Source organism: Gorilla gorilla, chromosome 10 (assembly GCF_029281585.2).
Source record: "Gorilla gorilla gorilla isolate KB3781 chromosome 10, NHGRI_mGorGor1-v2.1_pri, whole genome shotgun sequence".
In the NCBI taxonomy this organism is placed as follows: Eukaryota; Metazoa; Chordata; class Mammalia; order Primates; family Hominidae; genus Gorilla; species Gorilla gorilla.
Genome location: NC_073234.2, coordinates 81,396,393 through 81,418,433, shown reverse-complemented (window position 1 = coordinate 81,418,433; position 22,041 = coordinate 81,396,393). Strand labels below are relative to the sequence as shown.

Below are 22,041 nucleotides of genomic sequence, written 5' to 3'. Positions count from 1 at the left end.
TTGATTTGTAGATGGCCGTCTTCTCCCTGTGTCTTTAAATGGCCTTCCCTCTGTACTTGTCTGTGCCCAAATTTCTTCTTCTTATGAGGACACCAGTCATACTGGATTAGGGCCCACACTGAGGACCTCATTTCTCCTTAATTATCTCTTTCAAAACCTATCTCCAAATACAGTCACATTCTGAAGTGCTGGGATTAGGATTTCTTCATGTGAATTTTGGGGGGACTACAACTCAGCCCATAACACCCCCTAAGTATTTCCCAGCTATTAAGTTGAAATAAACTTGTAGTATCAATTTAAGCTTGCATGATTTGTAGATGTAAATTTGACTTTATTATCATTAACTGTTGAATTATCAAGTGCATGATGCAGTGCAATCAAGTTTAACATAGCATGGTGGGTAAGAGCATCTAGATTAGAATCCTTGCAGTCCAACCAGGTGCTTAAGTGACATTTGGCGAATTATTTATCCTTCCTTAGGTCTTTTGCCTCATCTTCATAATGGGAATAATGATGTCTAGCTTATTGGGCTGTTATAAGGATTAAATGAGATAGATAAATAAACTAAGTGCTTAATTAATGTCAGCTGATGGTATTAATACCATTTTCAGTTCAAAGGTGGAATGGACTGATTTGTGACTAAAGATTCTGTATAAGCAAAAGTAGATCTGACATTTTTAAAATGTAAAACAATGCCATTCTTTTCACTAAATTATTTTTATTTAGAAAATATAGTTATTTTCCATAAAAATGTTAACATGTAATAAGTTTATCCTTTCTAAATGACTTAAATTTTCCAAAAAAAATGTTTTAATTTCTGATATGATCAATATAATAAGCGTGTAAAGGAATCCCAAGACCAAGAAGTTTGAAAACCTTTGGTACAAAATATTACATTTTATAAATCAACCATTGGTTTATTCCTGTGTTCTGTCAATGAATTTTATGTGGTATGTAAGTCCGTGTATGTGTCCCACTGTGTATAGGTATGAGTTCTTCTAGGTAGGGAATATACCTCGACCATTTTAAAGCATTGCATTAAGTAAAGGTGAAAATACACAGACTTCAGAAATATTAATAGAAAGTGGAATTAGGGCTGGGCATGGTGGCTCATACCTGCAATCCCAGCACTTTGGGAGACCGAGGCGGGCAGATCACCTGAGGTTGGGAGTTCGAGATCAGCCTGGCTAACACGGTGAAACCCCGTCTCTACTAAATATACAAAATTAGCTGGGCGTGTTGGCGCACGCCTGTAATCCCAGCTACTCAGGAGGCTGAGCCAGAAGAATCACTTGAATCCAGGAGGCAGAGGTTGCAGTGAGCCAGGATCGTGCCACTGCACTCCAGCCTGGTGACGAAGTGAGACTCCGTCTCAAAAAAAAAAGAACATGGAATTAGCAGGACTTGGACAGAGCAACAGGCAACTCAGTGTGCAAGGGCCAAAGGAAGAACAGCTAAGAGGTAGGAGGAAAATGAGGAAAGAGCAATATCTGAGAACTTCTGTATTTCTTGAACGTAATTTGGGAAAAGAGATGCAGTAGGCCGTATACACCTGCCTTGATTTCTTCTCAGACCTAGCTTCAGTCTACTTGATGCATTTCCAGGGATTAGTTGTCAACAGCCTGCAGCTGCAGGCCTTTTTTTGGAGCAGCTAAGGACTTAGATACTTTTTGCTTTTTCCTTTCATTTTTCTAGAGCTTTGTCTTGAAGTCCCCATTATCTAGGGAATGGGCAACATGGGGTCACTATCTGAATCCCAGAAGTCTTCCTGTTCCTTACTAAGTGATTGTGCAGATCAGGGATTCCATGGGAGAGGCCTGACTGCAGGGGCCCCACTGACTGTTCTGCATCATGTAGCATGCCTTTTGGATGAGAAAATCAGTCTGCTTCCTGTAAGATATTCAGGGCCACCCACTGTGCCTCTAGTTCTATATATAGGCTCCTTCCAGCTCTGTGATGAGCCACTGCAATGTTTAGTTGGACCCTTAAGCCTTGTTTGTCCATTAGGAGATAAAGTTTCCCAAAAACAGTAGTTTAGTTTCCTTCATCTTTGCAAATTCAGCATAGTGCCTATAATAGAGTGCATATTCAAAGGCATGAATGAAGGAATGAATTAGACTTTTAAATATACTAAGGCCACTTAACTCTTCTAGAACTGCTTTTATATAACTGGTGAGGGGACATAAGTAAAAAGGAGTAAAAGGGTGTTTTACTCAGCTGTTTAAAGCACTTGTACTGCTAAATCATGGCATGGTATTTTAACAACATGACATTTTCATAATAGGTAAATTATTTTTTCTGGTGCCAAGTGCCTATTCAAAAGTCTTGTCCTGGTATGTTAAACAAGATACAGTAAATATGGACTATCAGAATATATGTTTTCTCTAAAATGCAATGTGCACTTATATTTTTGGGTGAGGTAGCTAACTTCTCATTTGAAAGATGAGGTACAGTATATGGTTAACTTGTAAAACAGAAATTCACTTGCTTTATAAGAACGAAATCTCATTTAAATAAACCAGGTTTCTTAGGCATGCTTCCTTTTTTTTATATCAAATGTTCTAGGTTTTTTTCAGCCTCTTTAACCTTGCTATATTCTGAATTCAGTAATTTCCATACTATGCATGGTTTCATAAAGGACACAAATTTAAAGAAAAAAGGTACCCATAGATTGCCTCAGAACCCCTTTTTCTGGCAACCAGCAGGAGTTTACCAGGCCATCATTAAAGACATGTTTTTTGGGTATATGTCATAAATCTCTAGAAACATTGCTTACAAATAGTACTGTGTAGCTATACTTTTGAAACTATAATGTAAAAAGGGTACCATTTGCTGAACTCTTACAGCATCAATTAGGTTGTATTATGTTCACTTTAGGGACAAGGAAATTCAGGCCCTTATGACATTAATTACTCACCCATATCGTTCACAAGTGTTGGAAGCAAGAATACAACACAGACCTATATGGTTCCAAAGCCTATGCCAGTAGAAATAGTTGTACAGTAAGTGTTATTCGTGAGCTAAGACAATCGTCCTAGGCTTAGCATTGTGTATGATATGTAAGTGATCAGACAGATAAACATTGATAGAACTGAAATCCTTTGATCATTTTACCCTTTAAATTCTTCTCTGGGGTAGGAAAAGCTTGTTTTCTGTTTCTGGTAACCGCTTTGAGTATAACTGACATGCAATAAGTCGCACATATTTAAAGTGTGCAGTTTGATACGGTTTTACATATGTGTACATCTGTGAGGCCATCACCCGAGATGAGAAAATGCACAGGCTGCAAATAAAAATGATCTCAATACGGCCTCTGGAAGAACACCTGATCTAGGCTGACTTGATCTAAGGAAATACATGAGTATCATGTAAACGCTGAGGTCAGATCTAAAGGTCGGCTCGGAGCTCCCTATCTGACAAGTAGGGTCCCCTGGCCAGGTTCACTCCATAGGTTAGTCTCGGGGCTACCCTGCCCACGTCCGGAAAGCGGACCTACCTGGGGCCTAACCTTGACCGGACACCCGTCAGCATTCTCCAAATCCGACTTCTACACCTGTATGGGACGGACCAAGTTTCTAGGTCCGCGATCACACCAATGGCGGAAGCTCGTCAGCGCCCGGGTTCCAAAATCCCGCCTCTCAAGGCTTCTTGAGACATTTTGTCTCCCGGCGTGCAATGCGTCCGCCCCGGGTGGCCTCCGCCCGGAAGACGGAAGTGCAAAGACTTCCGGTCGGCGTGAGCCTGAGGTGTGTGTGTTCGTTTCTCAGGTGAGTTCGGTTCCTCACCGGTCCAGTGAGACATGGGACTTGGGGCTTGATTCCGCCACCCTTGGAGAATTTCGTTTCTTGACACTCGCTGGGCTATACTTGAGCTCCAGTCCGGAGATGCAGGCCTTGTTGAGGGCGAGGGTTCCCCGTGCTCTTCTTGGTGGGGGCCCTCCGGCTTCCGAGTGCACTGGGTAAAGTGGAGCCCACCCCTGTCGTTCACTCCCGCTGAAGTTAACTTCGGCCCTCAAGGTTGTTTGCCGCCCGCTTTCCTAGCCCCTCGCAAGGGTTATGTAGACAAGGGAGCGGAATGACTTTGTGATTGCCGGCGTTCAAAAAATGTTAGTGGTTCGTTCAACAAGTATGCAAAATTCTGTGCACTGGGCGATTCAGCAGTGAACAAGACCTTTCCCTCTACCTTCGTGGAGTCTACAGTCTGGGGAGAGGGTCGGGGGGCGTGACAGAAAACAATGGTTTCAGGCTGTAACACTTAATAAGCAGGGAAGGGAGCTTACGGAGGTCAGAGGAGTACTTTCTGAGGTATCGAATGAAGGAGCAAGCCTTGAGAAGAGCAGTTGCCAGGCATAGGGACAGCAAATATGAAGGCACTGACGTAGAGATAGTTTGGACTCTTTACAGACGTAGTTGGTGCCTGCGGGGATGGGGATGGAGAATGAAATGAAACAGAGTTGAAGGAGGCAGGGGACAGATCACAAATGACCTTGTAGATCTTGAATATATATGAGGGAGGAGGTCTTTAAAGAACTCGAAGAAAGGCAGTGAATGCTCTTTTAAAAGATCACACTGAGCACCTTATGGAGGATTTAGGGCGGAACTGAGTGGAAAGAAAACAAGAGTAGGAATAGATAAGTTTACAGTCGTTAAGTTGGCTTGAGAGGATGGATAATGAAGATGAGGTGAAGTGTTTATAAAAATCATTTGTAATTTGTAAGCTGTTGCATAAATGTAAGGTGGTGACGCTCTTGCATTCTGGGGAAATTAAATTTCTGTATTTTGTAAAGAAATTCAGCCGGGCGCGGTGGCTCAAGCCTGTAATCCCAGCACTTTGGGAGGCCGAGGCGGGCGGATCACAATGTCAGGAGATCGAGACTATCCTGGCTAACACGGTGAAAACCCGTCTCTACTAAAAATACAAAAAATTAGCCGGGCGTGGTGGCGGGCGCCTGTAGTCCCAGCTGCTCGGGAGGCTGAGGCAGGAGAATGGCGTGAACCTGAGAGGTGGAGGTTGCAGTGAGCCGAGATCGCGCCACTGCACTCCAGCCTGGGACACAGAACAAGACTCCGTCTCAAAAAAAAAAAAAAAAGAAATGCAAGGTGCTTTCAGAATTGGTTTGATTTGTAGTTTGCTTATGACCACAAGTTTGATTTGATATCTTGTTATTTAGTGACTGTATGTACCATGTTGATCTTCATATAAGTTGCATGTTAAGTCCTAAAAAGTGAACAGATTGAAGAGTTTTACTTTTCACTTGTTTTGTAGAGATACCTGTTGGCCTGGTTTTCTAAGGATTTGCCTTTTTTCTTTTTTATATTGAAGATTTGCTTTTGAATGTGTGTTTTTGTTAACTTCAGGTAAAACATGGCTAAAAGCTTACGGAGTAAGTGGAAAAGAAAGATGCGTGCTGAAAAGAGAAAAAAGAATGCCCCAAAGGAGGCCAGCAGGCTTAAAAGTATTCTCAAACTAGACGGTGATGTTTTAATGAAAGATGTTCAAGAGATAGCAACTGTGGTGGTACCCAAACCCAAACATTGCCAAGAGAAAATGCAATGTGAGGTAAAAGATGAAAAAGGTGAGTGTGCTTCTCCTTTTTCTTTCTTTCTCTTTTTTTTTTTTTTGAGGCAGGGTCTCCTCCCTCTGTCACCTAGGCTAGAGTGCAGTGGTGTGATTATAGCTTCCTGCAGCCTTGAATTCCTGAGCTGAAGCGGATTCTTCCCACCTCAGCCTTCCAAAGCACTGGGTTACAGGCATGAACCACAGTGCCCAGCCCCTCTGCGCTTCATTTAAAAACAAAAAAAATTCTGTCAAGCCTGTTCATGTATATACGTATGTTTTGGATTATTTAGAGTGGGTCTTTGGTGCTTACACAATAGCCTCCATGTCTCAGGAATAAACAGTTCTACAGGAGTAGACAAATCTAGGCATACTCTGGTTGGAAGGGTACACAGTTCACTCGGGGCCTAGGCAGCATAGGTCTTCATTTTACTCTTTGTAAGATCTAATTCCCATTCTATGAGTCCTATGCCCTTATACTATTATCCTGAAAATCACAGAGTTTCACTATTTCATTCTGACAGATTCTAGGAACCTTTGTGTCTTAATCATGAAGTTGGAGGATATATATATAATGCTGCTTTTTGCACATTTAATGCACCAATTTGGCAGCAAACTAAATTAAGTATTCGCAATACCCAGACTTTAAAATAGAAATACATTTATTTGATGTCTTATGCCCAAGGAAAAGAGCGGTATTTCTCAATCTCCCAACCTTAGGGGTTTTTTTTCCCTTTAAAAATGGCTGTTTTTAACTTTTTCTTCTTCCCATTTCATCCTTCTCCCACTCCGTATGAATAAAAATTACAAAAAGCATTTTACTTCAACTTCTGTGAGAAAAAGGGGCCAACCAAGAAATATCCCATCTTTCCACTACCCAAGTCTATAAGAATTCAAATGTTGTATAGTCTGTTTTCCCTTTTTTATTAATGTTCTCTCCAAGGCCAGTTTCTCCACTTGTGTTCTGAATCCTCTCCACCGTTAACATTCTCAGGGGTTGTACTCATGCATCTGCCTTATCAGTCTCCTCCACTGGGTCATTGCCAACAGCATAGATGTGTTCTGGGATGTTCAAAGTCAAAAGAAAGAAAGAAAAATTTCTCCCTTGATCTCAAGTTCTCTCAATCTGCTGCTTTATTTCAGCTGTCCTTGAAACTTTTTGAAACACTTGCCTTCACTTGCTGTTTTCATTTCCTCACACACACATCACCCCTCCCTATTGGTTCTTTTTTGTTGTTGTTAAGGCAAAATCCACATAACATAAAATTAACCATTTTAAAGTGTACAGTTCAGTGGTATTTAGTACATTCATGTTGTGCAACCATCACCTCTAGTTCCAAAACACTTTCCTCACCCTAAAAGGAAACTTAATACCCATTAAGGAGTCTGTCTCTCCTCCTCCTACCTCCAGCCTCTGGCAACCACTAATATGCTCTTTTCATGTGTGAATTTACCTGTTTTGAATATTTCTTATAAATGGAATCATATATAATGAGACCTTTGTGCCTGGCTTATTTCCCTTAGCATGGTGCTTTTGAAGGTCACGCACATTGTAGCATGTATCAGTACTTCCTTTCTTTTTAAGGCTAAATAATAGTCCATTGCATGTACCATGTTTCATATCCATTCAACAGTTGCTGGGCATTTGGATTTCTTTCCCTTTATGGGTGTTGTGAATAGTGCTGCTGTGAACATTCAGGTGCACAAGGTTTTGTTTGATAAGTGGAATTGCTGGGTCATATGGTAATTCTTTTTAATGTTCTCCACATCAGCCACACTATTTTACATTCCCACCTGCAGTGTTTGAGTATTTGAGTTTCTTCACATCCTCACTAATACTTGTTTTCCATTTTCGGATTATAGCCATCTTCAAGGGTATGAAATATATTCTCATTGTAATTTTGATTTGAAGTTTCCTGATGACTAATGACATTGAATGAAGTGTTTTTTGTTTTTTGTTTGTTTGTTTTTTGTTTTTTTTTTTTTGAGATGGAGTCTCACTGTTGCCCGGGCTGGAGTGCAGTGGCATGATCTCGGCTCAACACAACCTCTGCCTCCCAGGTTCAAGCAATTCTCCTGCCTCAGACTCCCAAGTAGCTGGGAATACAGGTGTGTGCCACCATGCCCAGCTGAATTTTGCATTTTTAGTAGGGTTGGGGTTTCACCATGTTGGCCAGGCTGGTCTTGAACTCCTGACCTCAAGTGATCCACCTGCCTCAGCCTCCCAAAGTGCTGGGATTACAGGTGTGAGCCACCACGCCCGGCTGAACATTTTTTCGTATGCTTATTGACCAATAAGTATTATCTTTTTGGAGAAAGGTCTACTCAAGTCTTTTGCCTCGTTTTTCAATTACGTTGTTTGTCTTTTTATTATCGGGTTGTTAAGAGTTCTTTATATGTTCTAGATACCAGATGCCCACATCCACTCTTGATTCTTTTGGATTGATCCTGTTTTCTTTTCTCTCCTGTTTTCTATTTATTTTGTTATACCCTCTAATTTCCTTGACCTTGTATTCTGGTTCTTATTACTTGGTTTTCTCTTATATTTTTAATTTCTAAAAGTTTTTCTTTTTTTTTTTACTTTTTTTTTTTGAGATGGAGTCTCACTCTGTTGCCCAGGCTGGAGTGCAGTGGCGTGATCTCGGCTCCCTGCAAGCTCCACCTCCCGGGTTCGCGCCATTCTCCTGCCTCGGCCTCCCGAGTAGCTGGGACTACAGGCTCCTGCGATCACTCCCGGCTAATTTTTTGTATTTTTAGTGGAGACGGGGTTTCACCATGTTAGCCAGGATGGTCTCGATCTCCTGACCTCGTGATCCACCCGCCTCGGCCTCCCAAAGTGCTGGGATTACAGGCGTGAGCCACTGCGCCCGGCCTACTGTTCCTTTTTCATAGCTTTGTGTTCTTTGTGTTTTGTAAATGCCCCTTGAGTCATCAACTCTGTGTTCTAAATGGGCATATATCTTCTCCTAAGGGTATTAATTACAATTTGCTTTTGAAATTTTTATGTATTATCTGTCTTTCCTCTTGGAATTCCCTCCCAAGCCCTTCCATTCCTTTACTTTTGTCTCTTTCTTTCATATTAGAAGCTTTTCTCAAATGTCTGGTGATCATTGGTCATTGTTTGTATTTAAAAGTGTGGCACTACAATGATGATTGGAAGCTGGAGGGAGACAAGGTGTGGGAGAGGGTCTGTCAACTGCTAGATGTATAGAAGATTTGGAATGGCTCCAGGAGGTTTTATTCGGAGATCTCCTATATCAGAATCTGTTAAGTCTTTTTTTTTCCTCATCATCCCCAGAGAGAAATTATCTTATGTCCTGCCTGGGGAATTCTGGATGCCCTTATTCTTAGATGTTTTAGGAGCTAAAGGGTGGTGGGACTGAGACTGAGGGAGTCTCCCCATTTAGTAATCTATGTGTTATCAATTTGGCTCTCATCTCTACCCTCAAGTTCATGTTTTTCCTTATTTCTACTCTTTCAACTGCCTGCCTGATTTCTTAAGCCATAAACCTAGTAGTCATCCTTGATTCCTCTTTCCTTTATTCCCCACATCTAAACCATTAGCAAGTCTTACTGATTGTCCCAAAAATACATTAGAAATCTGTATCCATTTTTCTCCTGCTTTCACCTTGATTCAGAAGACCGTCATCTCTTGCCTGTACTATTATAGGAGCCTTTTTACTTCTCTCTTCTGCTCTTGTTCCCTTCTCATTTATCTTCTACATATCCACCAGTGTGATCTTTTCAGAAGGTATATCAGTTTATATCACTGCCATGCTTAAAAACCTCATTATCTTAACATGTTCTTACCAGCACCTACCAGTTCTTTTTTTTGGAGGGAGACAGGATCTCACTTTGTTGCCCAGGCTGGAGTATAGTGGCTGTTCACAGGCGTGACCAAGCCCACAACATCCTTGAACTCCTGGCCTCAAATGATCCTCCCACCCCAGTCTCCCGAATAGCTGAGACTACAAATGCCTATAGATACTATACCTGGCTGAGGTTTTCTTTCTGTTTGCTTTGTTATTCTCCCGTCAACAGAACACTGTAAACTCCGTGAGGGCTAGGAGTTCATATGGACCACTATATCCCCATAAACTAGAACAGCACCTAAAATAATCATTCAACACCTAGTTATTGAGTGGCTGTTATATACCAGACACTATTCTAGATACTGTGGAAACAATGGCGAATATCTAATATAATGCCAGGTAGTCGAGATAATAGAAGACTTTGTGTATCCTGATAAGGAGGTCCCAGTGAGGGACTCTGAGCATGTCCTTCACAGTGGAGAAGGTGATAGGTGTACCACAGCATGTTGGCACTGAGCTTCCTGCCAAGTCTCCTATCAGTAGAGCTGGATCTCTGGGTGTTACCTAGCTAGGAAAAGTATGCCAGCCCCAGGATGTGTCCAGGTCTTCTCTGTTGAGTGCCTGTCTCTGCCATTACAACCCTGCTGCTGACTACTCCATCGAGTTCATTAGAAGTTCGTTCTCAGTTCATTATAATTTAGTTCAAGTTCATAAGAAATGGCCAGTCATTCCTAATCAGTTCATTACATCTAAGGTGTATCCCTTAGAAGTGTAGGTATGCTTACTGAACTCAAGGAATCACTTAATATGAGAAATGTTCTTGTAACTCACATGTGCTCAGAACCATATATCTACTAATGTACTAACTCAGAGCCATGCATCCTGAATGTTTCCTATTTAACATTACTATTCTAAGGAAGGACAGTCATGCCAACATTCTTTAGAAAGTTTTTTTCTTCTCTATTTTCGGTCTACCTTCAGTTCTAATGTTCTGATGTTCTCAGTGCATTAATATGCTTTCACAGGGTGGTTTTTTTTCATACATGGTGTTAATAGTTTTTCCATCTTTTTATGCAGATGACGTGAAAATGGAGACTGATATTAAGAGAAACAAAAAGACTCTTCTAGACCAGCATGGACAGTACCCAATATGGATGAACCAAAGGCAAAGAAAAAGGCTGAAGGCAAAGCGAGAGAAAAGAAAGGGGAAAAGCAAAGCAAAAGCAGTGAAAGTGGCAAAGGGTTTGGCCTGGTAGACTCTTAAAACCTTGGGAAATGCCACATGGGATAGATGACGGATTAGAATGTATACACATGTATACTTTGATTTCAACTGCCACCAAATGAAAACCATTTGTTTTCCTATTTTAACTTGGCCTTTTTTCTTCAATTCAAACCCAGCATAACTCCTCAAGTTTGTTTTGGGAACTTGAATAAAATATTTTCTTTGATACATCCAAGCTCTACTGATACTTTAATTGGATGCTACCCAATATCCAGTTATAATCAGGCCTCAACGTTCTGTCAGGTATTAATATGGTTAGAATTGTTCTTACAACTGGTAATTATAGTCAATAGAGATAAAACAGATGATGTACTGACAAATTTTTGTGAACTTAGATTTTAAAGAAAGTTGTTGTATAATCATATCATTTAAAAATACTACATTAGGGCTGGGCATGGGGGCTCACACCTGTAATCCCAGCACTTTGGGAGGCCGAGGCAGGTGGATCACGAGGTCAGTTCAAGACTAGCCTGGCTAATACGGTGAAACCCCATCTCTACTAAAAATACAAAATTAGCCGGGCATGGGGGCGCGCACCTGTAGTTCCAGCTACTCGGGACGCTGAGGCGGGAGAGTTGCTTGAACCCAGGAGATGGAGGTTGCAGTGAGCCGAGATTGCCCCACTGCACTCCACCCTGGGCAATGGAGTAGGACTCTGTCTCAAAAAAAAAAAAAAAAAAAAAAATACAATATTAATGGATCTTATAAAGTACTTGTGTGGAGCTTTGATTCCACAGAATAAAAGATATTTTGTGTGTAGATCTTCGTTTGATTTTTTTTTCTTTCATGTATGCTTAAGGTTTTTTAGTCCTAGAGAAGACCAGATTTCAATTAAATGTTTTCTTGTCTTAATTTTAGGTAGAATATTAACATATACAAATCAGTATGCTTTTTAGGAAATTAGAACATTTCAGGTTTTTCATGGAAACTGATTTAATGTTCTTTAGTGTTAATATTGTGTGGTCTAATATAGTATCATGCAGCATTCCCCAGAGTGTGTTCTTCAGTATCAGTTTCCTCTGGATGCTTGGTTAAAAAAAATAAATTGTGTTCACATCTATTTGGGAAATGCTACATACTTGAAGATTTACAAAAGGTTTTAGTTTAGGATTAGAATAGTCCTACAGGGTTCCAGCAGCAAAGAAACCTGTTTAGCTTCTACTCTTTGAAACTAGTTTTCTGAGAAATGATTTTTAGTTAAATCTGTCTTACTACAGTTTGCTAAATTCATTTTTATTTTACTTTTAGTTAAGCAATCTAAACTTAGCATTCCCTCTGAATTTCACTATAATCAGATTAACCATCTTATATGTTAACTGGAACAACCAAATACTTACTGAGTGCCTAGTATGTGGGTCAGGGACTTTCCAGATGCTTGGGACAGATTGAATAAGATAAGATTTCTGCTCTCATAGGGCTGAGAGCTGTGTATCTGTTTAGAAGAAGATGTTAACTTCCCAGGAGAACTCAAGTAAAATGTGAAATAGAATAAGGCCACTTGGTCATGACGTCACAAACTTTGTGCCAGGCACACTGCTAAATTGGGGCACAATACATGGACATGTATTGTAATAAAGAGGACATGACCCAAATGTTTCAGAAAATTTAAGCTTATAAAATTTGATGCCAGTGAACTCTTGGAATTGTGTAAATATAGTAGGCTTTTCTTATTTTTCCTCAATAGTTTATTGAAAAGTTGGTAGATAACTTTAAATGCTTAAAATTTCTTAACAGCTAAGAAAGATATGAATTGAAAGATGTCATTCATGATCTTTGTTGCCTTTGGTGTAGGTATGAATAACAATAGCATTTGTGAGGGAAAAGTGAATATGTACATTTTTATTCATAAAATAAAAAAAATTGCAAACAACCAGTTAAGCCACTGACAATATCAGCCTAAATACAGTAGCTGAATTATTTACGTTTTTTTTTTTTTTTTTTTTTTTTTTGAGATGGGGTCTCACTCTGTCACCCAGGCTGGAGTGATTGGCACAAGTGTGGCTCCGCTGCAACCTCCACCTCCCAGGCTGAAGCGATTCTCCCACCTCAGCCTCCCCAGTAGCTGGGACTACAGGTGGGTGCCACCACACCCAGCTAATTTTTGTATTTTTGTAGAGACAGGGTTTCGCCATGTTGCCCAGGCTGGTCTCAAACTCCTGGACTCAAGTAATCCACCTGCCCCAGCCTCCCAAAGTGGTGGGATTACACGCGTGAGCCACCACACCCGGCCTAATGTAGACATTTTTTATGATTTTTGAAAAAGGGGCCAGGCACCAAATTCTGACAATTTGGGAGGCTGAGGCAGATGGATCACCTGAGGTCAGGAGTTTGAGACCAGCCTGACCAACATGGTGAAACCCTGTCTCTACTAAAAATACAAAGTTAGCTGGGCATGGCGGCAGGTGCCTGTAATCCCAGCTACTTGGGAGGCTGAGGAAGGAGAATCGCTTGAACCTGGGAGGCAGAGGTTGCAGTGAGTCAAGACCACACCATTGCACTCCAGCCTGAGCAAGAAGAGCGAAACTCCATCTCAAAAAAAAAAAAAAAAGAGTCTACATTCGTGATATTACATAGTTGGCACTTATTTACATTTTGGCAGCATTGTCAGGTAGAGACCAATGCCAGGGTTATGTTCATGTTTTCTGTGGCTGATAACCTCTAATTTGATTCTGTTGATAGTAGCTTTGAGCTTTCATCCAGAGCCTCTCTGATGTTAGGATTTTCACTTCATTGTGTCCAGTCATGAAGTTTGTCCATTCAGGATTTAACTTGAAAGTTAACAAAATCAAAAATCAAAGCACCGTTACCAAAAAACATATTTGGGAATCGTGTTCTCAAGTGTCACATGGCCTCTGGAAAGGCGACTGCTGAAGAGAAGTTTACTGACACAGTGTTGTCAGTACCCTCTAAGGCACTGAGTTCCTGAACACTGCCAGCAAGATTCTCCCCACCTCCAAATATTGGCAGGAAATTTAGACTAGCATTTCAAAATTAGTGCAGGGGTATGGTCACATCTTTGGCACTTTATTTTTAAAGATTACAAATCGAGAAGTATAGCATAGTCCTTTTATCTTTTAAATAATTAGCTTATTTTTTTGAAATTTGTCATCTTTTTGACTGACATTTTCCAGAGAATTGCTGTAAAGCCACAAGATGGAGCTCAAGCTAAGCACCAAATCATTTTGGAATTAGATTGAGTGAGCTAAATCACATTAGGAATTGAATGTAACACTTTTTGTGTTTTAAGAAATTAAGTCTGAAATCAAAATATAATTTAAAGATGATCAAAACTGCTTCAAGTATTAACTCATTTAATCTGCCCAGCAATCTCATGAGTTTGGTACTAATATTATCTGAGTTTGGTACTAATGTAATCTCTGTTTACACATGGGGAAACTGAGGCACACAGGCCATACAACTAAAACTGAAATCTGGGATTCAAATTTAGGCAGTGTGGCTCTAGAGCCTATACTCTTACAATGCCATTCTGCCTCTCAAGGATGTGCAAACTCTTGCTAAGAGAGAAAGGTGATTTTAGGATAGAATACCTATTTTTGGGTCAACCTGTGATAGATTGGGTTAATGTGGGCTCAGGATCAGATAAAGAGGAGGTTTAAGTAGAATAATGATGTACAGAACCCTCCTCAAATCTCTAGGCCTAAGGCAGACTGGATTTCCTCAGGTGACACTTCATTAGGAATGGGCTGACCAATCCAAAAGGGGAAGGTGTAGGCCATGATCAGTAGTTGCCCAAGGTACTAATCAGAGAAGAAATGCAAACTGCAGTTGAAGCTCTAAGGTAGAATCAAGTAGTGGTTTTGACCACATCCTGTTTTCTACTGTCACATTAGTGTAGATACCTCTTCCCACTATGTAATTCACATGCTACATCAAATAAGGATGCAGCAGTATATATTTGCTTATTAGGAAATTCAGATATTTTCAAAATTTGGATCCGTGTTTCTGGAATATGGCTTAAGAGTTGGAGAAGAAAAATAGCTATAAATGACTTGAATCAAGTATCTGAAATGGACTGGTCGTGATGGTGAGGGGCAGCAATGTGTAATTTAGGGAAGTGCTAACCACAACATAAAATTGGGAGGAATCTAAGGCATTGCCAAATTTATAAATACTACAATAGAAATGCAGATGCTAAGCTGTTGGCTAATCTTACTAGTTAAGTGACTAACTTCTGATGCCATCTGGCAGAGTGATTCAAATTTGTGCTAGACACAAAATATATGTCTTTTTCCCTCTATTTGCCTGCATGTATTAATAAAAACACCGTTGCAGTAGACACATACCAATTTTACAAGGAAATGTTTAGGGGTGAGGTGGGACTGTTAAATACTTACATCAGGTCAAAGGTCACTCTGCTGTTTCCAGAGGACTGTCAGGTAGCCAGGAGGCCCAGGGCCACTTTTGGGCCTGCTTACAAAACCCTAAATTTTCCGCAGTTGAATGCCAAGAGTCTTTTGCAGTTATTTTAGAGCAGGGGAAAAAATACAATGTGTTGCCAAATAAGCTTAATTTGGTAGGCAAGCAGTAAAAATAACCCAACAGCCAACATTTAGAGAATGCGTACTCTCTTAAATGCTTTACGTATATTATTTAATCCTTAAAACACTGTGGGATCAATACTTTAATTATCCCTATTTTCAGATGAGAAAACAGTTTGAAAGGTTAACTAAATTTACCCAAAGTCATGCAACTGCTAAGTAGTGAGCAAGCCGCCTGTCCCAGAGTATAGAATGAATACCTATGATGGAAAGCTACAGAGAGACAGACTTTTATTTGATTTAAGGAAGCACCTTCTAACCAAGATTTTGGGAGCTGAAATGGGCACCTTGGGAGCCTTGAGGTGTCAGTCTAAGGTGGACAGGCATTTGGTTGGAATGTAGCAAAATGGATTCAAACATTGTACAGTTATCCTTCAGAATCTATTGGGGATTGGTGCCAGGATCTTCACAGATACCAAAATCCACAGATGCTCGAATCGCTTACATAAACTGGTGAAATATTTGCATATAACCCATGCCCATCCTCCCATATATAGTCATATGTCACTAAATGACTGGGATGTGTTCTGAGAAGTGTGTCACTAGGTAATATCGTTAATCATTGTGTGAATGTCATAGACTGTACTTACACAAATCTAGAGGGTATAGCCTACTACACTTAGGCTATGTGATATAGCCTATTGCTTCTAGGCTACAAATTGGTCAAGCAAGTTACTGTACTGAGTACTGTAGGCAATTGTATCACAATGGGAAGTATTTGTGTATCTAAACATAGAAAAGGTACAGTAAAAATACAGTGTAAAAGATTAAAAAATGGTACATCTGTACCACTTATGAATAGTGCTTGGAGGACTCGTGCTTGGGGTGAGTCAGTGAGTAAGCCACGAGTGAATGTGAAGGCCTCAGACATGACTGTATACTGCTGTAGATTTTTTTTTTTTTTTTTTTTTTTTTGAGACGGAGTTTCACTCTTGTTGCCCAGGCTGGAGTACAATGGCGCAATTTCAGCTCACCTCCACCTCCACCTCCTGGGTTCAAGCAATTCTCCTGCCTCAACCTCCCGACTAGCTAGGATTACAGGCATGCACCACCACGCCCGGCTAATTTTGTATTTTTAGTAGAGATGAGGTTTCTCCATGTTGGTCAGGCTGGCCTTGAACTCCTGACCTCAGGTGATCACCTGCCTCAGCCTCCCAAAGTGCTGTGATTACAGGCGTGAGCCACTGTACTCGGCCTGCTGTAGGCTTTATATACACTGTGCACTTAGGCTACATAAACTTATAAAAAACTTTCTTCAATAATAAATTAACTTTAGCTTCCTGTAACTTTTTTACCTTATAAACGTTTTAATTTTTTAAACTGTATAACCCTTTTGTCATAACACTTACCTTAAAACACAAATACATTGTACAGCTGTACACAAATATTTTATATTTTTATAAGCTTTTTTCTATTTCCACAATTTTTAATTTTTTAATTTCTTTTTTTACTTCTTAAGTTTTTTTGTTAAAAACGGAGACACAAACACATTAGCCTCCATCTACACTGTCTTCCACCTCCACAGCTTGTCCCACTGCAAGGCCTTCAGGGGCAATAACAGGCATGGAGCTGCCATCTCCTATGAGAGCAACACCTTCTTGTGCAATACCTTCTGGAGGACCTGCCTGAGGCTGTTCACAGTCAACTTTTTCTTTAAGTAGAAGGAGTACACTCTAAAATAAAAAGTATAGTAAAGCCATAAACCGTAGTCATTATTATCAAGTATTATGAACTGTACATAATAGTATGTGCTATACCTTTATATGACTGACAGCACAGTAGGTTTGTTTACACCAGCATCACCACAAACACGTGAGTAATGCATTGCACTGTGATGTTAAGATGGCTACAGTGTCACTGGGCCATAGGAATGTTTCAGCTCTACTGTAATCTTATGGGGCCACTGCCTATATTGACTGAAATGTCATCATGCAATGCATGACTGTACTTTAAATCATCTCTAGATTACTTATAATACAATGAAAATGCTATGTAAATAGTTGTTACACTGTATTTAGGGAATAATGATAAGAAAAAAAGTACATGTTCAGTACAGATGCAACTGTAGTTTTCTTTTGAATATTTTTTATCTCAGGACGAAGCCCCAAATGCAGAATTCATAGATACAGAGGGCCAACTGTTCTTGGAATTTGGGTTGAAAGCTGTTAAAGTTCTTTTCAGCCAAAAAAAAAAAATGCCTCGTAATAAATTGTCACGTTTGAAATGTATCATGCTTGTTTTGCTCTACATAGTTTTTTGGTACTACATAACTGTAGACTTAAGTATCTTTTTGGTGGAAATAAAATATGAAATCTCTTTAATTTTGTTAATGTTAGGTCTGGTATTCATTCCATTAAGTTCCACTTTAAAGTATGGAAAAATGTTATAAACATCTGCTTTAAACAATGAATGGTACTGCAATAGTCCTGTAAAAAAAAATGAATGGAGTTAAGTCCTTCGAATTTTCATTTAAAGAATGGCATAGCTTTATAATACATTAAGTTTTTAATATGCGGAATGTATTTAATATCCTAAAGCGATGAATTGTCTTGGCATTATGCTATCTTATGAAACACTTTCTTACTCTCACATTGTGTCTTTATAGTTTTCAATATCAGCAAAACCTTTAAATAGTCTTAGTTGGGTGTTGTGTATCATTGTACAGTAACTGTTAGTACATGTGGTATTTCTGATCCATGTAATAAAGTACATTTGTCATGTATCTTGTGATCTGCATACCTTTCAGCTGTTACTTCATAAATCTGTTCCATCAGAGAACTGCTTTGTACAGCAGTGGTTGAAGCTGCTTTTAATAAACTAATATTTTGTGTCTTTTATATGTAATCAACAGGGAGTATTACAGACTTGTGCCTCTGTGGAGAAACTTTCCACTAAACTAGTTTTCTCTTGACAATAATGGAAAAAAAAAATTGCATGGGAAAAGCACAGATGTTCAAGAACATATGTTGTTTGCTCCTAAAAGTCATCTTTTGTATTATTCTGGATATATTTTTTTTAATGCTTTAGAGAAGAAATGGTTTGAGATATGTGATCAGGAGAAGACAGTTACAAATCTTATTGAGAGACCAGCATTGGGTGCTATTTGTTAAAATTCTAAAATGCCTCTCCTTGCTCTCACAAAGAGATAATGTTCTTGAGCAGAGCTGTAGGCAGTTGGCTAAGGATTGGTCATTCCCACATGCTTCCTTCCTTAGACATACACACTCTGCTTCAGTTTTAGTCTTTGTTCTGTCCCAAACTTCAAATTAGCAGTGTCTTCACAAAAGCAGGTATTTAATAATTCAAGTAAAAAGTGATTGCCTTTATGCCCTTTTGCCCCTTGAGTTACTGGATATTGTCTTCCTTGAGCTGTAGAAATTTGCTCAATGAGTCAGATCTCTACAGACTAGGCAATTGATTATTGATAAATGCATAGGAAAATATTATTAGAAAATGCTTAAGGGAGCTGTATGCCTTAGGTGGGGTTGGTATGGACATCCTTTATAAGCCTATGAATCTTTAAGAAGAGTTGCCATAAAGAGAATGGGAACCAGCTGTTCCAAATCTCCACTGAGGAAACAGGTTTTAACTTAGCAGAAAGGATTTGGGTTAAATGTAAAGAAGAGCTTCCTGAATGTGAGTGTTATTTAAAGCCAGGTATGGATTGAAAAGAGGTCGTTTGAGTTGTCTCTAGAGGACAAATGGAGCATGCGAGAAAGAAATAGAAGGGGCAGGGAGAGAGATTAATGCCCATTTAATTGAGATGGCTTAAATGTAATTCTGCCCAATGGCTCCGAGGCCTTTTTTCTCCTTTCTGACACCCACACCCCAGGTTATGATGTTTACAAGGTCAGAACTGAAGAGTCTGCTTTAGTCATTAGAACCAAAGTGCTACAGGATCCCTAGGTCTGGAGGTCCTTTCCATGTAATTCTTACTTGAAAGGAAATGCTAAGGTGTGACCAATGGATGAGGAAACGGATCTATGCTTAATTTTCCACCCTTGTCAGTGTACACACTCACAGTGCCAGGGAGGGATTTGACATTTAGCCATTTCTGGAAAGGCAAGTGAGTGGTAGGCTGAGACCGCTTGGGCTTGGGATGAGTGGAGGGCTGAGGAGGGATGGCTGCCAAGCCATTGCTGGACATGTGTCAACTGGCCATTTTGAACAGGAAATTTCTAGGGGTTGCAGATCAGACTTGGCACCTGGAATTCCAGGAAGCAGAGACTGAGAGGACAGGAAAAATGACCCTTTGCTTTTCGTTTTCTCCTGCCTGTCACTGTGTCCTGCCCCTGCTCCCATTTGGTGCTCTCCTTTCAGGAATTGTTATAAATTCTTTTCTTTGGATTCCTTTACTTTTAGCCTTTCTCTTTCAGTCTGTTTTTCTTATAGGTTTTTAAATTTTTTTAAAAAAATAAATCTTGATTGATTTTTTTGAGACAAGGGCTCACTCCATCACCCAGACTGGAGTGCAGTGGCATAATCACAGCCCTCTACAGTCTTGACCTCCCAGGCTCAAGTGATCCTCCCACCTCAGCCTCCTGACTAGCTGGGACCACAGGGGCATGACACCATACCTGGCTAATTTTTTTCATTTTTTTGTAGAGACAGAGTCTTGCGATGTTGCCCAAGGTGCCTGGGCTCCAGTGATCCTCCTGCCATGGCCTCTTAAATTACTGGAATTACAGACAGAAGCCATTGCACAATAAAAGATTTAAGGCTGCAAGTCAAACATTAAAAAAAAAAACCCACCAAATTTAGTTATAAGTGCTTTTTGTTTATAAATAACCCCTAGCATTTTCCTTTGTGGCCCAATGACAATAATAGAAACAGGTTTCATGCTTCTGTGCTGTTTCTCTTTATCACTTTTTCTCTTTCTTCCTCTTCATTTCCCTCTTTTTTTTTTTTTCTTTCTGCATTGGCCTCTTCCGTGTGAGTATTAACTCTAATTTCCTCCTTGGGCTCAAGTCACTACTCTTGTTGCATTTTCTCTCTATCTCCCTCCCACTCATTCCTCCCATACACCTCAGTCTTTCCACTCATTATGTTTTTCTTACTCTTCCTTTTCACCCTTATCTTCTAATAACTGGATTCAATGTGAACTGAAAAAATGCTTTACAACAGGGGTAGGTGCTATGGTTTGAGTGAGTCCCTCAGAATTCATGTGTTGGGAATTTTGTCCCCAGTTTGCTAGTGTTGGGATGTGGGGCATTGAAAAGGTGATTAGGTCATTAAGTCGGATTAATGCTGTTCTTGAGGGGCTGAGTTAATTCTCGAGTGAGTGAGTTTTCTGTCTCCTGAGACTGGATTAGTTACTGCAAAAGCAGGTTGTTATAAAGCTAGCCCACCTCTTTGTACACAGGCTCACTTGCCCGTCCTCTTTTCTGCCATGCTATGGAGCAGCAAGAGGCCCTCACCAGATGCGCTAACCTGATCTTGGACTTTCCAGCCTCCAGAACTGTGAGCTAAGTAAATCACTTTCCTTTATAAATTATCCAGTCTCAGGTATTCTGTTATAGCAACAGAAAATAGACTAAGATAGTACGCAAATGGTCTGGCCCTTTGTTTTTGTAAAAAAGTTTTATTGGCACAAAGCCATGTCCACTTGTCCATGAATTGTCTATGAATAATTTGTGCTACAAAGGCAGAACTGAATAGTTGTGACAGAGATTCTTGTATAATCAGCAAAGCCTAAATTAAAATTTGGCCTTTTAAGAGAAAGTTTGCAGACTGCTGCTTTAAAATATTTTCTATAGCAAGAAGTACCACTACTGAAAAGAAAAATGAAAAGTAAAAAAATAAAATATTTTCTGTTTATTAAATGAAGGCTTTTGTTCTTTATTTGAAAATTCAGGTGAGTTGGATCTGGTTTTATGTTTCCATCCTGTTGCATTTTATATTTGGAGAATCCCTCCAAGTTTCTTATTGGAAGGCAGTTGTATTAAAAAAAAAAAAAAAAAAAAGACAAGCTTACCCTCACTCTGTATCAACGCAAGGCAGGTGGTACCAAAAGGTTGTTTGTATGTTTAGGTGTGTTCCCCATCTGCCACCTCAACTAAGCTTCTTTTAGTCTTTGGACTTAAAAAAAAAAAAAAAAAAAAAGATTGTCCCATTGTAGAGCTTTTTTCACAAATCTCATGACTCACTTTTCCCTTAAGTCTACAAACAATTTTTGAAAATGTTAAATGCTGGAGAAAGAACTCTGTTTTAATTTAATATGGCACCTAGAATACTGGCACGTGTAAAGACATTCCAATTTAGTTTGATTTGGTGGGTGGTCTAGCTGAAAATACACTTACAGGTTGGTTTCATTAATATGAAATTAATATGGACTAAAATAGTCATAGCATTTAAGGCTGGAAAACATTTTAGAGATCATCTATTTTAACTTGTGCTTCTTAACAGATGAGGAAACTGAGGCCAATTTCCCCAAGAGGTTAGTAGTTCATGGCAGAGACCGGGAGCCCAAGAGTCTTTGTATTCACAGACCAATCTTTTTCAAAACCATAAATAGGTGACAATTAACCACACAAATAATAACATTTGGACTAATGTCAAAATTAATTGTATTCTTTTCTATAAAAAGAGGGGCTGTTAAATAAAGCTATGGTGTGTGACTAGTGATCTTTTCTGTAGGTCTGTTTCTGCCGTAGTTAATAACCAATCCTTTCCCGTTGGTGGCTGTGCCTCTTTGTTCCACAGGTAGTATAACATCTTTTACTTGAAACAAAACAAAACAACAGTAACAAACTTCCCCCCTCCCCCATGCCCTCCATCAAAGGCCAGATTTTTTTTGTTTTTGTCTCTACTCTTTCCCTTCTAATTCATC

At 39.7% G+C, this 22,041-nt stretch overlaps 2 protein-coding genes across 2 annotated transcripts in view; one reads left to right on the top strand and one right to left on the bottom strand.

Annotated features, from left to right (window-relative positions):
* IRAK3 (interleukin 1 receptor associated kinase 3) overlaps positions 1 to 3,558 on the bottom strand; it is a 115,620-nt gene extending 112,062 nt beyond the window's left edge. The window contains exon 1 of the mRNA XM_055356996.2: positions 3,497 to 3,558. The gene's annotated coding sequence lies outside the window, so the exon portion shown is untranslated. The remainder of the gene's footprint in view (positions 1 to 3,496) is intronic.
* Positions 3,559 to 3,647: 89 nt separating this feature from the next.
* LLPH (LLP homolog, long-term synaptic facilitation factor) lies at positions 3,648 to 11,412 on the top strand. The gene is made up of 3 exons (XM_004053518.5): positions 3,648 to 3,767; positions 5,358 to 5,575; positions 10,446 to 11,412. The coding sequence occupies exons 2-3, from the start codon at positions 5,365 to 5,367 to the stop codon at positions 10,622 to 10,624; spliced, it is 390 nt and encodes a 129-aa protein (XP_004053566.2). The 5' UTR covers positions 3,648 to 3,767; positions 5,358 to 5,364; the 3' UTR covers positions 10,625 to 11,412.
* Positions 11,413 to 22,041: the final 10,629 nt, after the last annotated feature.